The sequence below is a fragment of the Suncus etruscus genome, chromosome 8 (assembly GCF_024139225.1).
Source record: "Suncus etruscus isolate mSunEtr1 chromosome 8, mSunEtr1.pri.cur, whole genome shotgun sequence".
NCBI classification, from domain to species: domain Eukaryota; kingdom Metazoa; phylum Chordata; class Mammalia; order Eulipotyphla; family Soricidae; genus Suncus; species Suncus etruscus.
The window spans coordinates 56,374,895-56,391,577 of NC_064855.1; the positions used below are offsets into that span (position 1 = coordinate 56,374,895).

Here is a 16,683-nt window from a genome sequence, read left to right on the forward strand (position 1 = left end):
CTAAATATTCTATATTATAAAGCCATAAAACTTCACTCAATACTTTTTTTTAGTAAGCCTTTTGTAAATATATATTTCAAGCCAGATACAACGTTGGAAACTTGGATGCAAACAAGAATTACATAGCACTCATTATTTATGTACTTTGTATCTACTGAGAAGACAAGTACATACATTAAATGTGAAGATAATAGGTGTTAAATATTAAGTTAATGTAATGGAGTGTATAAGGGGATCAATTAATTGTGTTTAAGAAAAAGTGGGGGGCTTTGTAAAATGAAAGTACAAGTAACTGATATTTGCATCTAGTCAGGAACAAATGGATTTCACCATTTTCACAGAAAAACATCCCAGAGTGAGTGCAGTGTATGAACAAATTATGAAAACATAACTTTTTGCCATTATTTTAGGCCAGGAAAAGCAAGTGCTTCAATATAAGAGCATATCTAGAAATACGTTCTGAGAATCAGAGATCTGATTAAAAAAGTCTGATTACAAAAAAAGGAAAGAAAAGAAAGTCTGATTATGAAGGTCCCTGTGTAACACAACATTGTCTCTAATCCAAGCATTACCATAAGTTTTAAATTTATTTTCTATTTTGTTTTTGTTTGCCTTTTTGTTTGGATTCATATCATGCTGTGCCTTAGTTTTGGCTCTACATTCAGAGATCACTCTAGTGCTTAGCGAATAATTATATAGCTGGGGTTTAAACTAGCATCAGCTGCATGCAAGGCAAGCACCTTACCCAACGCATTATCTTTCTGGATTGCTATTGAGATTTTAAAGCAAAAATAGGACCAAATATAGCTTAGAAAAATAATGCTAATTTCAGTATGAAAGCAGTAATTATGACAAATCAAAGCAAAATAAGACATATTTGGAATATAATTGCAAAACCTTTGGTTTACATTTCTTTTTTTTTTTTTTTTTGGTTTTTGGGCCACACCTGGCTGCAGTGCTCAGGGGTTACCATTAGCTCTGTGCTCAGAAATCACTCCTGGCAAGCTCAATGGATCACATGAGATGCCGGGAATCAAACCAGGAACAGTCACATGGAAGCCAAACACCCTACCTGCTGTGATATTGATACAATCCCTGGCCTACATTCTAAGAGAGACGTATAACCAATGCAAAAACAAATCTTGTAAGCAGGAATAGGATTCCATCACTACTTCCAAGTTATCTTATAGATATCTATGTTTATGTGAGTTGAAATTACCTATATATATATTTTTTAAACTTTCCTTGGCTTTGGGTTACTCATCTATAACAATATTATCCACATGGTAACATGTTGCAGGTTATTTATAAAGATAATTAGAGTAGAAAAGGGTCTATCATTGAATATTATTCTTGAAAAATTAGATGCTAAATGATGGAAACTTGTTTTGTTGGGTTTTTTTGTTTTGTTTTGTTTTTGGGCCACACCCGGCAATGCTCAGGGATTACTCCTGGCTGTCTGCTCAGAACTAGCTCCTGGCAGGCACGGGGACACCGGGATTTGAACCGACCACCTTTGGTCCTGGATCAGCTGCTTGCAACGCAAACGCCACTGTGCTATCTCTCCGGGCCCAGAAACTCATGTTTTAATACAGTGAATAATGTAAAGACACAAAAATTTCTGTTCTCTTACTTACGAGGCATGTTTTTGGTAAATGTCTTAGTAAATTGTTAGGAAACCACATAGACCTATATGGGGTGACTTGTACTTATTTCAAATGTTAAGAGCAAAAGAATGTAATTAACTGTTCAAAAGCAAAGAAGGGAAAATCAGAGAGGTTTTCCATTCAAATGTTGATTGAACAGAAGGACTCTCTATTATATTGTATAGGATAGTTATGTAAAAATTCCTTACTTTTTTATATTTTGCATTAGTTCTCATACTTTTAATGCTCTACTATATTGAGATCAATATATAAAAGTATCATTTAGGTCAGGGTGGGAAAATCCATGAAACTTCGCCTGCCCTGTGGGGCCCGACTGTAAAAAATTGTGAGTGCTGCCTGTGTGTGTCTGTCTACTATCCTGTTGCGAGAACCTCTTGGGAGTGGGCCAAAAAGAGGCTCCAGAAAACTCGCTCTCCCAGAGGCAAATTCTAGGGCGGGAACACCAAGAAACTGCTCCATAATGTAAAAACCGGCTGTACATTGCAGAAGCCAGGTCCCCTGTTTGTGACATCAGGCTGGGAAAATCCACGAAACTACGTTTGCCCAGTGGGGCCCGACTGTGAAAAATTGTGAGTGCTGCCTGTGTGTGTCTGTCTACTATCCTGTTCGTGAACCTCTTGGGAGTGGGCCAAAAAGAGGCTCCAGCAGAGCACTTTGGCTCTGCTTAGCTACGCGGCCTTGCGCTCTTTCTAAGAAAAAAATACCATAGCAACAAGAAGAAAAAATCACACTAAGAACTGTGCTGGATCACTGAAGCCCAGCATTTCTCTCCGGACTGTCTTCTCTGCTGCGTGATCAGGCCCAAGATTTGATCCTGTGTGAGGCTTCATCCACGGAGGACTCACCTCCCTTGGAGGCAAGACGACCCATCCAGAAAGGCCGGAGCCAGAGGAGTGTGCTGCCTGCATCATTTAGCCAATGAATACCACCACAACACGTAGAAAAACCCACAAAACAAGTGTGACAATGGGGAAACAACGCAGGCCAGCATCAGACTTAGAGAATGAAGATGACAATTCTGATGACCAGATAATGACCAACCAACTAATCAACCTCTCAGATAAGGACTTTAGACTAACAATATGGAAGCTGCTCAACGAACTTAAAGAAACCATGGATCGAGTTGAACAGAACAATAATGAGAACCAAGAAAATATGAAGACAGAAATCACAAAACTCCAAACTGAAATAACATGTCAACTAACAGGCCTGAAAAACTCAGTAAACGAAGTGAATGACAAAATGGATAAGATCTGGGACAGGGTATGAGAAGCTGAGAGTAGACTTGGTGCTATGGAAGATGAGATAAATAACAATTCCATACAGCAGGAGAGATTGGAAAAAAAACTTAAAGCAAATGAACAGACAATGGAAAAATTAGTCAAAGAATGGAAACAGGTGAAAATAGAAGTCTATGATAAGTTCAACAGAAACAACTTAAGAATCATTGGAGTCCCAGAGACCGAGGAAGAAAATTTTCAGGAAGAACCAATGGTCAAGAACATCATTAAAGAGAAACTTCCAGGGCCCGGAGAGATTGCACAGCGGCGTTTGCATTGCAAGCAGCTGATCCAGGACCAAAGGTGGTTGGTTTGAATCCCGGTGTCCCATATGGTCCCCAGTGCCTGCCGGGAACTATTTCTGAAAAGACAGCCAGGAGTAATGCCGGGTGTGACCCAAAAACCAAAAAAAAAAAAAAAAAAGAGAAACTTCCAGAGCTAAAGAATATCTGTGATCAAATCCTGCATGCTCGAAGAGTACCAACAAAAAGAGACCCCAGAAAAACTACCCCAAGACACATCCTAGTCACAATGACAAATCCCACAGATAGAGAGAGAATTCTGAAAACAGCAAGAACAAAAGGGGAAATTACATTCAAGGGAGCATTCTTGTGATTTACAGCAGACCTGTTACCAGAAACACTCCAGGCCAGAAAGCAGTGGTGGGATATTGTGACAAGACTGAATGAAATGAATGCTTCACCTAGAATACTGTACCCAGCAAAACCCACTTTCTGGTTTGATGGAAGAATACACGGTTTCACAGACAAAAAACAGCTCAGAAATTTTACAGACTCAAAACCAGTCTTAGGAGAAAAACTGAAAGACCTAATTTAAGACAAGACTAACCAAAAGACACACGAAATTTCGATATAAAGATGGTATTAAATCCCAGGACAATTCTTTCTCTCAATGTCAATGGACTAAATGCACCAGTTAAGAGACACAGAGTGGCTAAATGGATCAAAAAACTCAATCCAACCTTCTGCTGCCTACAAGAAACGCACATGAATACTCAGAACAAGCATAGACTCAAAATAAAAGGCTGGAGAAAAATTATCCAAGCAAACAACACCCATTAAAAAAGCTGAAGTGGCCATACTAATATCAGATAATGCAAACTTTATACTCAGGAAGGTTGTAAGGGACAAAGATGGACATTTTATATTAATCAAGGGGTATGTAGAGCAGGAAAAAATCACTCTCCTAAACATATATGCACTGGATGAGGGGCCAGCAAAATATTTAATATATCTGTTGACAAATCTGAAAAATAATATCAATAACAACACTATAATTGTGGGGGACCTCAACGCGGCTTTGTCAACACTGGATAGGTCAACCAGACTGAAACCCAACAAGAATATATTAGACCTGAAAAGAGAAATGGAAGAAAGAGTCCTAGTTGATATATATACGACACTCCATCCCCAGAAACCTGGATACACATTATTCTCCAATGTACATGGGACATTCTCCAGGATAGACTACATGCTGGCACATAAAACATACCTCCATAATATCAAGTGGATAGAAATTTTGCAGACTACTTTCGCTGACCATAAGTCTCTGAAATTATTTCTGAATTCCAAAGGGACACAGAAGAAAAACTTTAACACCTGGAAGTTAAACAGCCTCACACTCAATAACGAGTGGGTCTGAGATGAAATCAAGGAGAAAATCAAAAGGTTCCTGGAAACAAATGACAATAAAGACACAAACTATCAGAACTTATGGGACACAACAAAAGCAGTAGTGAGAGGAAAATTTATAGCTTTGCAAGCACACATCAGGAAGGAAGAAGGAGCTTACCTGAGTAGCTTAATGACACAGCTAATAGAACTAGAAAGTGCTCAACAAAAAGACTCAAAAATAGGGAGACAGAAGGAAATAACAAAGCTGAGAGCAGAAATAAACAAAGTGGAAACACAAAAAACAATCCGAAAGATCAACAAAATCAGAAGTTGTTTCTTTGAAAAAAATAAACAAGATTGATACACCACTGGCAAAAGTAACAAAGAAAGAGAGAGAGAGAAACTTGATAACTCGTATTAGGAATGAAAAAGGAGAGATGACTACTGATATGACAGAGATTCAAAGGGTAATCAGAAACTACTTTGAGAAACTCTATGCCACTAAAAATGAGAACCTGGAAGAAATGGATAAATTCTTGGACTCTTATAATCTTCCACCGTTGAAGAAAGAGGATGTAGCATATATAAACACACCCATAACTATTGATGAAATTAAAATGGTAATCAAATGTCTGCCCAAAAACAAAAGCCCAGGCCCAGATGGATTCACTTATGAATTCTTTCAAACTTTCCAAGAGGAACTACTACCAATCCTGGCAAGACTCTTTCATGAAAATGAACAAATGGAAACACTTCCAAGTAGCTTTTATGAAGACGACATCACCTTGATACCTAAACCAGACAGAGATGCTACCAAAAAAGAAAATTACAGACCAATATCGCTGATGAATACAGATGCAAAGATCCTCAACAAAATCCTGGCAAATTGGATTCAATGCCTCATTAATAAGATCATCCACTGTGATCAAGTAGGTTTCATCCCAGGAATGCAAGGCTGGTTTAACATCCGTAAATCTATCAACATAATACACAACATCAACAACAAGAAAAATAGGAATCACATGATCATATCAATAGATGCAGAGAAAGCATTTGATAAGGTCCAACACCCATTCTTGATCAAAACTCTTCAGCAAGATAAGAATGGAAGGAACCTTCCTCAATATAGTTAAGGCCATCTACCACAAGCCAGTGGCAAACATTATCCTCAATGGAGAAAAATTGAAAGCCTTCCCTCTAAATTCTGGCACAAGACAAGCCTGTCCTCTCTCACCACTCCTATTCAACACAGCACTGGAAGTACTCGCTATAGCGATTAGGCAAGAAAAAGATATCAAGGGAATCCAGATAGGAAAGGAAGAAATCAAGCTCTCACTGTTTGCAGATGACATGATACTCTACTTAGAAAACCCTAAAGACTCTATGAAAAAGCTTCTAGAAACAATAGACTCATATAGCAAGGTGGCAGGCTACAAAATTAACACACAAAAATCAATGGCCTTTCTATACACCAATAGTAATAAGGAAGAAATGGACATTAAGAAAACAACCCCATTCACAATAGTGCCACACAAACTCAAATATCTTGGAATCAAGTTGACTAAAAATGTGAAGGACCTATACAAAGGAAACTATAACATTCTGCTGCAAGAAATAAGAGAGGACATGCAGAAATGGAAACACATACCCTGCTCATGGATTGGCAGGATTAACATCATCAAAATGGCAATACTCCCCAAGGCATTATACAGATTTAATGCGATCCCTCTAAAGATACCCATGACATTCTTCAAAGAAGTGGATTAGGCACTTTTGAAATTCGTTTGGAACAATAAACACCCTAGAATAGCTAAAGCAATCATTGGGAAAAAGAATATGGGAGGAATTACTTTCCCCAACTTTAAACTTTACTACAGAGCAATAGTTATCAAAACAGCATGGTATTGGAATAAGGACAGGCCCTCAGATCAGTGGAATAGGCTTGAATACTCAGAGAATGTTCCCCCAACATACAATCACCTAATTTTTGATAAAGGAGCAGGAAATCCTAAATGGAGCAGGGAAAGGCTCTTCAACAAGTGGTGTTGGCACAACTGGCTATCCACTTGCAAAAAATTGAACTTAGACCCCCAGCTAACATCATGTACGAAGGTAAAATCCAAATGGATTAAAGACCTCGATATCCGACCCAAAACCATAAGATATATAGAACAACATATAGGCATAACACTTCAGGACATTGAGACTACAGGCATATTCAAGGAGGAAAGTGCAATCTCCAAGCAAGCAAAAGCAGAGATTAACAGATAGGAATATATTGAGCTGAGAAGCTTCTGCCCCTCAAAGGAAATAGTGCCCAGGATACAAGAGCCACCCATTGAATGGGAGAAACTATTCACCCAATACCCATCAGATAAGGGGCTAATCTCCAAAATATACAAGGCACTGACAGAACTTTACAAGAAAAAAACATCTAATCCCATCAAAAAATGGGGAGAAGAAATGAACAGACACTTTGACAAAGAAGAAATACAAATGGCCAAAAGAGACATGAAAAAATGCTCCACATCACTAATCATCAGGGAGATGCAAATCAAAACAACTATGAGCTACCATCTCACACCACAGAGAATGGCACACATCACAAAGAATGAGAACAAACAGTGCTGGCGGGGATGTGGAGAGAAAGGAACCCTTATCCACTGCTGGTGGGAATGCCGTCTAGTTCAACCTTTATGGAAAGCAATATGGAGATTCCACCAAAAACTGGAAATCAAGCTCCCATACAATACAGTAGACCACTCCTAGGAATATGCCCTAGGAACACAAAAATACTATACAAAAACCCCTTCCTTACACCTATATTCATTGCAGCACTATTTACCATAGAAAGACTATGGAAGCAACCCAGATGCCCTTCAACAGACGAATGGCTAAAGAAACTGTGGTACATATACACAATGGAATATTATGCAGCTGTCAGGAGAGATGAAGTCATGAAATTTTCCTATGCATGTATCTATTATGCTGAGTGAAATAAGTCAGAGAGAGAGAGAAAAGCGCAGAATGGTCTCACTCATCTATGGGTTTTAAGAAAAATGAAAGACATTCTTGCAATAATAATTTTCAGACACAAAAGAGAAAAGAGCTGGAAGTTACAGCTCACCTCAGGAAGCTCACCACAAAGAGTGATGAGTTTAGTTAGAGAAATAAATACATTTTGAACTGTCCTAATAATGAGAATGTATGAGGGAAATGGAAAGCCTGTTTAGAGTACAGCCCGGAGTCGGGTGGGGAGGAGGGAGATTTGGGACATTGGTGATGGGAATCTTGCACTGGTGATGGATGGTGTTCTTTACATGACTGAAACCCAAACACAATCATGTATGTAATCAAGGTGTTTAAATAAAATATAAAAAAATAAAAAAATAAAATAAAATAAAATAAAGGGGCCGGGAAGGTGGCGCTAGAGGTAAGGTGTCTGCCTTACAAGCGCTAGCCAAGGAAAGGACCGCAGTTCGATTCCCCCGGTATCGCATATGGTCCCCCCAAGCTTGGGGCGATTTCTGAGCACATAGCCAGGAGTAACCCCTGAGCATCAAGCTGGTGTGGCCCAAAAACCAAAAAAATAAAATAAAATAAAATAAAATAATAAAATAAAATAAAATAAAATATGGATCATGGAAAAAAAGTATCATTTACATTTAACTAAAAGAAAATCTATCTTAGTTAACTGAATGGGAAAATATTTTCTCTCAACACTGCAGTTAACAATTTAATATCCAGTATATATAAAATACTAACAAATATCAACAACAATATTCAGAAATCTTATCAAAAACAAAGGAGAGGGGTGGGAGCAGTTACACAAGCGGTAAGGCATTTGCCTTGCACAAGGCTAACCTAGGACAGACCACGGTTTGATTCCCTTGTGTCCCCGAAGCCAAGAGTGATATCTGAGCACATAGCCAGGAGTAAATCTTGAGCATCATAGGATGTGGTCCAAAAACAAAAACAAAACTGAGGAGATAATATGAATAGGCACTTCTCAGGAAAGATAAGCCAACAAAAAAAGTGCTCAGCATCACTTATCATTAGGGTAATCCAAATAAAAGCAACCATGATATATCACCTTATACCAGTGAGAATGGCACATATCAAAAATAGTAGGAACACTGAGGCTGGGAACGGTGGCATCTCAGTAGGGCATTTGCCTTGGACGCGTCTGACCTAGTACTGACTGCAGTTCCATCCCCAGGCGTGCCATATGGACCCCCAAGCCAGGAGCGATTTTTGAGTGCATAGCCAGGATTAACCCCTGAACGTCACAAGGTGTGGCCCAAAAGCCAGAAATAAATAAATAAATAAATAAATAAATAAATAAATAAATAAATAAATAAAATTAAATTGTAGGAACAATTTGTACTGGTGGGATTGTTGTGAAAAAAAAAAAGGAACTCTCATTCACTGCTGCTAGGATGTTGTCTACTTCAACCCCTGTGGAAAATGGTATGGAGAGTCCTCAGTAAACTTAGAATTGAGCTGCAATATAAGCAAACAATTTCATTTTTGGTTATTTTTTCCCAGGCTGAAAAACATTCATTCAAAAAGATATGAAAAACACTATTCTTTGCTGAAAAGAGTACAGTCACTAAGATATGGAATCAACTTACATGTCCAATGATAGATAAATGAATAATAAAGATGCAGTATATACACAGTGGATAGCTATGTAGCTAGAAGGAATGATTAAATCATGAAATTTGCTCCAACCTCGTTGGATTAGGAAGATACTATGTTGAGTGAAGTAAGCTAGAAGAAGAAAGACAAACAGGATGATCATCTACAGTATATAAAATAATTTTATTAGGAAATGTAATGAAATGTACTGTAGTAAATTGGGGGTGTTTATATCACTCTTGACTCCAGAGCTTAGGTAGGAAGAGGACTTAGAAGGAAAAAAACTAAGATGGAAGGAAAATAATGAAAAAGGAAAGTAATGGGAAAATGGAGTCTGGTGTCAGTTATATTAGGGACGTGGGAGAATAGTACATATATGTATGAATGTATGTATATCTAAAGCACAGAGTCAACAACATTGAAAACATGAGATCTAAACTGAAACCACCAAACTTAAATGTGCCTGCCAAGGCAGCAGTGGAGGTTAATTGAGGGAAATGGGATGATGGGAGTATAGGAACAATGGCATTAAGAGTTCACACTGGTGGTTAGCTTAGTGTTGATATATGTTTAAAACTCAACCATCAGTAACTTTGTAAACCACAATTCTTTAATTAAATAAATAATAAAAACTGTCTCTTCATTATTAAGCACAAGTTAATCAAAGGTAGAGCAAGAGGCTCACTTGAATATCTTTATTAAAATAGCAATTCTAAATTAAGTAGCAAAATTTTAGTTAGCCCCTGAAAGCACACAAAAGAATCATGAAAAGATATAAAGTATAGGGGTCATACACAGGTGACAGAGTACATGCTTTGCATATGTGAGACCCTGGACTGGGTTCTGGGGCATACACTCGTGTCCCCAGAACTGCTCGATGTGCCACCACAGCAACCACAAAAAAATTAAACATATAAAAATATATTTAATAGGTCTACATTTCATAATAGTTTTGCTGAATTCATAGGGCCACTTATTCTTTTCTTTTTTGGCCACAACCATTGGTGCTCAGAGCTTACTCCTGGCTCTGTACTTAGGGACCATTCTTAATGGGGCTCAGAGGACCTGATGAGGTGTGTGGATTGAATCTAGATAGGCCACCTCCAAAGCAAACACATTACCCGCTGTACTTCTCTCTGACCCGAACTTCAAATGTTTTTATTTTCCATTTTTACAGATAAGATACAGCCCTAGATATAAAACAAGGCAAATCAAGAACATAAACTTAATAGTGTTCAGAAAATAATTTACAAAAAGTTCAGATAGTTAATGAGTGAGTTAAAACTTTTAAAGTGAGACAAAAAAAAAGAAACAACAACAATGTTTCTCAGGCTTTTCTGGGAAATTTATTCCTCCTCATCTTTAGTACTCTTCAGTTATACTGAATTTGTCTTACTTCATGGACTTGCCAATTTCTCCTCATGTCTTTAAAATCTTTGCATTTAGTTTTTTATCTAAAATAATTTCTCCCAAGGCTTAGAATCTCTTTCAAATCTAAGTTTAATTATCAAATACTTAAATTCTTCCAAGTCTCAGTTTAAATGCCAACAGCAGCTTTATGTCCAGTTAAAGCTAATCCTTCCCTCTATCATTCTTTTACAATGCTAATTTCCTCCTGAGAATATTAGTCACTCTATGTCTCAAATACATATATGCAATTATATAGAGTTATATATAAATCAGATTCTCCCGATGCCTATGTACATAGAAAACAATATACTTTCAACTAGTTAAAAACAAGAACATCAGGTAAACATGTACTAAATGTACATGCAAGTGCTGAGAACAGTTCTTCCATATTTGAATAAAATATAAAGCGTGAAAAAATGTTTTGTTCAGACTTGCATGGATTCAAGATGCTGAAGTTCTTACTAACCTGTAAATCTTAGTTCAAATCTGCTTACAAGTTCAGATCACATGGCAAATCTTGAATTGCCCGCCTTACACCCAGTCTGTGGCCACCACGCCTCCCTTGATTTTCCCCGCCCACTTCCCGAACTCAGTTCGAGGTGAGTTGTCAAACTCCGCCCATTCAGAGCGCATGCGCAGCTCGCCGTGCACATGCGTAGTAGCTGCCCTGTGTTTTGTAGTCCCGGATCGCATCGGAAAAGCCTCCCCGGGCCGGGGGCGGCAGTCGTGCGTGTACCATGGCCGAGGCCAGCGGGGAAGTAGCGGTAGCGACCCCGTCGCCTGCCAACGCCCAAAGCAATGGGACCCCTGGAAACGCCACTCAAAGCAACAACCCGCTTTCGCGGAAGCTTCACAAGATCCTGGAGACGCGGCTGGACAACGACAAGGTAGGCGGGCAGACCAGGCCCAGGGTCCCGCGTCTTGCAGGGCTGAGCCGGGCGGGCTCCAAGTGGGGATCCTGCTGCTGCTCCCTATTTCATTCTCTCCTGGGAGGGGACCCTAGGCTCGCGGGACTAGCTGCTTTATAGATGCTGATGAGAAAGGAGTGAGCAAGGAGACCCTGGAAAGTGATGATTTTGTTTTTTAGCGTGACCCCTGCTTTGAAGGATTTCTCTTAATCTTTAGATCCCTGGAAGTCAGGGACTGTCTTGGATGAGGTCTGGGCTGGAAGAGCAGAAGAATGTGCATGGGGGAAAATAATCAACAACTCTTGTAAAATCATTTCTTTCTTTTTTGTTTTTAAATGAAAGAAAAGACATTTAGTTTTGTGCACATGGAGGTTCATAAGTTACGGAAATTTGTGAATGGGAAAAACATTCCATTTATATAACTTTAGACAAGAAGGAATCTATCTACTCTTATAGTTGTTTCTTTTCTGTTAATAAAATATCTTTATTTAAACACTTTGATTACAAACATGATTGTTGTTGGGGTTCAGTCATATAAAGAACACCCCTCCCCTTCACCAGTTCAACATTCCCATCACCAATGCCCAAATCAGGATATGAAGCTTCACCACAAAGAGTGGTGAGTGCAGATAGAGAAATAAGTACACTGACAACTAACATAACAATGTGAATGAATGAGGGAAGTAGAAAGTCTGTCTCAAATACAGGTGGGGGTGGGAGATTTGCGGCATTGGTAAAATAATTTCTTACCACCGAGGGCGACTGGAATCGGGATTAGTAGGAACAGGTGAACTCAAAAATGTCATTGAAAGCTTCTATTTCTCAGGGAAGATCATTTGCAAAGCCCAGGAATTCTGCCTGCTCTGATGAAAGAAATCTTTGTGGCTTAGATAGGCGCCACCCAGGAATTTGGGGGACACTTTTGTTTCTTTAGGGGTTGAGCTGCTTGTATCCTTTCTCTAGAACTAGAGAAAACTTAACTTAGGTTGGACTTTCCAATGTCTGTCTCTGGTTCTCTCTTCTTGTGTGTCTCAGAGTCGCTGGGTAAATTGGTCATGCCACTGAAGCAGAAGGGAAAAATAATACATAGAATGAAACTGTTATAGACAAATTTGCAGGTGGCTGAAAATAGGGAATGGTAATAGTTGTGTTAAAAAACACAACTTTTGGGCCCGGAGAGATAGCACATAGGCGTTTGCTTTGCAAGCAGCCAATCCAGGACCAAAGGTGGTTGGTTCGAATCCCGGTGTCCCATATGGTCCCTGTGCCTGCCAGGAGCTATTTCTGAGCAGACAGCCAGGAGTAACCCCTGAGCACAGCCGGGTGTGGCCCAAAAAACCAAAAAAACAAAAACAAAAACAACCCACACAACTTTTTGTGATTGAGCGATCATTTGGGGGCCATCATTATAAGATGACCACCAAATCGATGTGTCATGATTGGATTAGTCATTTGACTTCTTGATCTTTATTTCAAAATTGGGTATACTCTTAATTTTCTTTCTATATTGTATATTCAGTGAGAGAACTCAGCACTTACTGTTTCTAACACAATTGTTTTCAGTTTAGTGTTTTGAGGAAAGGGATCTTCCCAGTGAGGTGCCCAGGAAGTCAGGGGACCCCCTCACTGTGATTGAGGAATCTTCAGAAACACACTCTCTGGTACTTGGGGATTTTGAGAACCAGCTTCAGTTGCATGCTAGTTCTGTAGCTTTTTTTTTTTTTTTTCATGAGTATCTGGTCCTATGTTCAGGATTACTCCTGGTGGTGTTGGGAAACTTTAGGCAGTACTGAGGATCAAGTCCAGTTCTACAGTATGAAAGACAAGCATCATTACCTCTGCACTTTCTCTTAGGTCCCAAGTCATGTACTTTCACTCCACTGTCTTTCTGGCCCATACAGCTTAGTGTTAAAAATATCTAATATTAACATTATCTTATTAGCTACTTTGCTAATTAACATGATCGCCTGAGAAGTTATTACCATGGGAATTATGAGGTATTAGATTAAGTCATATAACAAGAAACTAGAGGATCTATAATTTGTACTCATGTCATATTTTGTAATTCAGCATTTACTGATGACTACTTTGATCTAGATCTCAAGATATTTCAGGACTCATTAAAAGGAAATAGCATTGTTTTATAGGCTTATTGGTGGAGAGGGCTACAGTAACTATTTGGAGTTGATGGTTATTTTTGCCCTCAAATATTGAACTGATTTTAAAATTAAATAGATTTACTATTTGTGTCAGTCCAGCAATCAACATTTCAAAATAATATGGAAGTTAAGCAAGTCTGTTAGAATATTTTTTAGTGCAGGTATAAGAATTTATGGTCATAGCATTTAGGACTCTGGCCATCATGATCTTTGTCCTTTACCTTCACTCATATATATATGTGTTCTATAGAGGAGAATTCTCGCTTACTTGACTTTAAATAGCCCCAAGCTGGGAATATTATCAGATTTATAACTGTTCTTAGCATCCTCACTGAAAGCTGTATTCTCTTCCAACTGGTTCTGCTTACACTATAAGTAAAAACTATTCCTGGTTACATAAGCAATCAGGAAGAATATACATTATTTTTGAGTCCTGTCATTTTGAAAGAGTCAATTTTTTGAAACGTGATTACACATCCAATCCATTTACAAATTTTGTAGGTTCTGCCTGTAGAAATGTTTTTATGTTTTGAAGTTACTTCTTGTCATCTTCAGTACTTCTCTCATGGCCAAATTTTTTTTCTTTTTTTTTTTTTTGTTTTTGTTTTTTGTTTTTTGGGTCACACCCAGTGACACTCAGGGATTATTCCTGACTATACCCTCAGAAATCGCTCCTGGCTTGGGGGACCATATGGGATGCCGGAGGATCGAACTGCGGTCAGTCCTGGGTCAGCTGCTTGCAAGGCATATGCCCTACCACTTCACCATCGCTCTGACCCCTCTAGTCTTTCTTTTTAAGCACTTGGGATTATATTTGTTTCTACATTTTTTTGTCAGCTGGATCTTAAAGCTCAAAGAATATTCTATTTCTTTAGATGAATGTTCAAAATATTCCCTATTTGCAATTTCAAACTAATCTTGTGAATAATATATAATATATACAGTATATATATAAATATACATACATGTAAGAATATCCATGTAGTATTTTAGAAATAAATGTAATCCTCAGTAATGTGAAGATCACCTAATAACTTTTTGGTTATCTAATGAAATCAAGTTATTTGAACATGAAAATTATAATTCAAGATTAAAAAACATTTGAAAGCTATTATTAATTTTCTTTTGTCAATTGTACAGGAGATGTTGGAAGCCCTCAAGGCACTTTCAACATTTTTTGTTGAAAACAGTTTGAGGACTCGAAGAAATTTACGTGGAGATATCGAACGAAGAAGTTTAGCCATCAATGAAGAATTTGTAAGCATTTTCAAGGAAGTAAAGGAAGTATGTGAACTCTTTAACTCTTAATGAAAACATACTGTATGTCCATCTCTGTATTAATGAGTACTTTTATGAATTACGTTGCTATCTTTACTATTTATGTGCCATGTTTACATAGAAAATTTACTAATTGAAGCAATTAGGTCTTTCTTTGGATTGGCGTGAGTTCTTTTTTCCTTTTGTCATTTTTTGGCTTTTGGCCCACACCAGGTGATGCTCAGAATTTACTACTGAATCTGTGCTTAGGGATTGGTAGTGCTCAGGGGGCTGTATGCAATGTTGGAAATCAAGGCTGGGTTGACTGTGTAAGCCAGGCAAGCACCTTAAGCTCTATACTCTCTCTCAAGCCTATTGTGATTTCTTGAAGTGCCTGTTATATAAGCACTTAAAAACTCCTTAAAGGAGTTATATCATAATTTGACCAGTTACTGTTGTATTGACACTATGATTATCTCCAACAGCAATGTCAAACTTCTGGCATAAATATTCCCGTCGAGATGCATAGTACTCCGGATTGATAATTGTTGAAATCACACAATGTGTATATGACAGACCATCAAAGCCTTTGGATATAGTTTGAAAATTCTACATACTCAAACATTTTAGATAGCTTATCTATAAAATCCCAATTTTATTTTATGACCACTAGTTCTTTAATTGGGGAAAAAATAATTTACTTTATTTTAGTGTTCTTTAAAGGCTTTGGATCAGTTATATATTATATACATTATATATTTTTGTTTTAAAAATAAAACCTATTGGGCCAGAGAGATAGCACAGCAGTAAGGCATTTATCTTGCATGTGGCCGACCCGGGACGGACTCTGTTTGATTCTTTGCATCCCATATCATCCTCTGAGCTTGCCAGTGATTTCTGAGCACAGAGCCAGGAGTAACCCCCAAGCATTGCTGGGTGTGCCCCCCCCCAAAGAAATCAATTAATAAATAAATAAACTTCTTTAAAAAAAAAAAACCTAGGGGGTAGAGAGATAGTATAGTGGGTAGGGTGTTTACCTTATACATAGTTGATCTGGATTTGACCCCCAGCATCCTGTACAGTTCATACATTTACCCAAGCACTGCCAGGAAGGATCCCTGAGTATAGAGCCAAGAGTAAACCATGAGCACCGATGAGTGTTGCCCCAAAACAACAGAACAAAAAATCAAATATATTGAGCATATTATAATAGCTAAATATTAGAACTACTTATCTTGGCCTTGCTGCAGATATGCCGTACCTGCTAGTTATAGAGAAAGGTGAAATTAGTTTATGTACTTTGTATTGTTGAGATTGATATTTCAAAATTATGCTTACTTTACTGTAGACCTCTAAGCAGTTTGATCTTAATAGTTTGATAAATTATTGCAAAATATAGAAGATATTTGAAAGCATCTAGTTCTGTTTTGTTTTGTTTCTTTGACTCAAAATTTTTTATTTCATTGCTGTTGTGGCAGGGCTACCCTGTCAATGTCGAGTCTGTTACCACTCCTGGTTGTGCTCAGTAGGCAAGGCTCAATGTCCATTGTGACCACATTGAAGAAGAGGGATGTGATATTCTAATCTCATGTATGAAGGGCCTATGCATAAGCCACATTCCAGTCTCTTAGAATATCTCATGAAGATAAGGGTTTTCATTTTGTTTTTTATTAAAAATTATGTCATTTGATAATAACACAAATAGAACAATTACAGTTGCTTATGAT

At 38.0% G+C, this 16,683-nt stretch overlaps 1 protein-coding gene across 1 annotated transcript in view; it reads left to right on the plus strand.

Annotated features, from left to right (window-relative positions):
- The first annotated feature begins 11,309 nt into the window (after nucleotides 1-11,309).
- COG6 (component of oligomeric golgi complex 6) overlaps nucleotides 11,310-16,683 on the plus strand; it is an 84,533-nt gene continuing 79,159 nt past the window's right edge. The window contains exons 1-2 of the mRNA XM_049778778.1: nucleotides 11,310-11,519; nucleotides 14,840-14,983. Of these exons, the coding sequence (XP_049634735.1) occupies nucleotides 11,370-11,519; nucleotides 14,840-14,983 (294 nt within the window). The 5' untranslated portion in view covers nucleotides 11,310-11,369. The remainder of the gene's footprint in view (nucleotides 11,520-14,839; nucleotides 14,984-16,683) is intronic.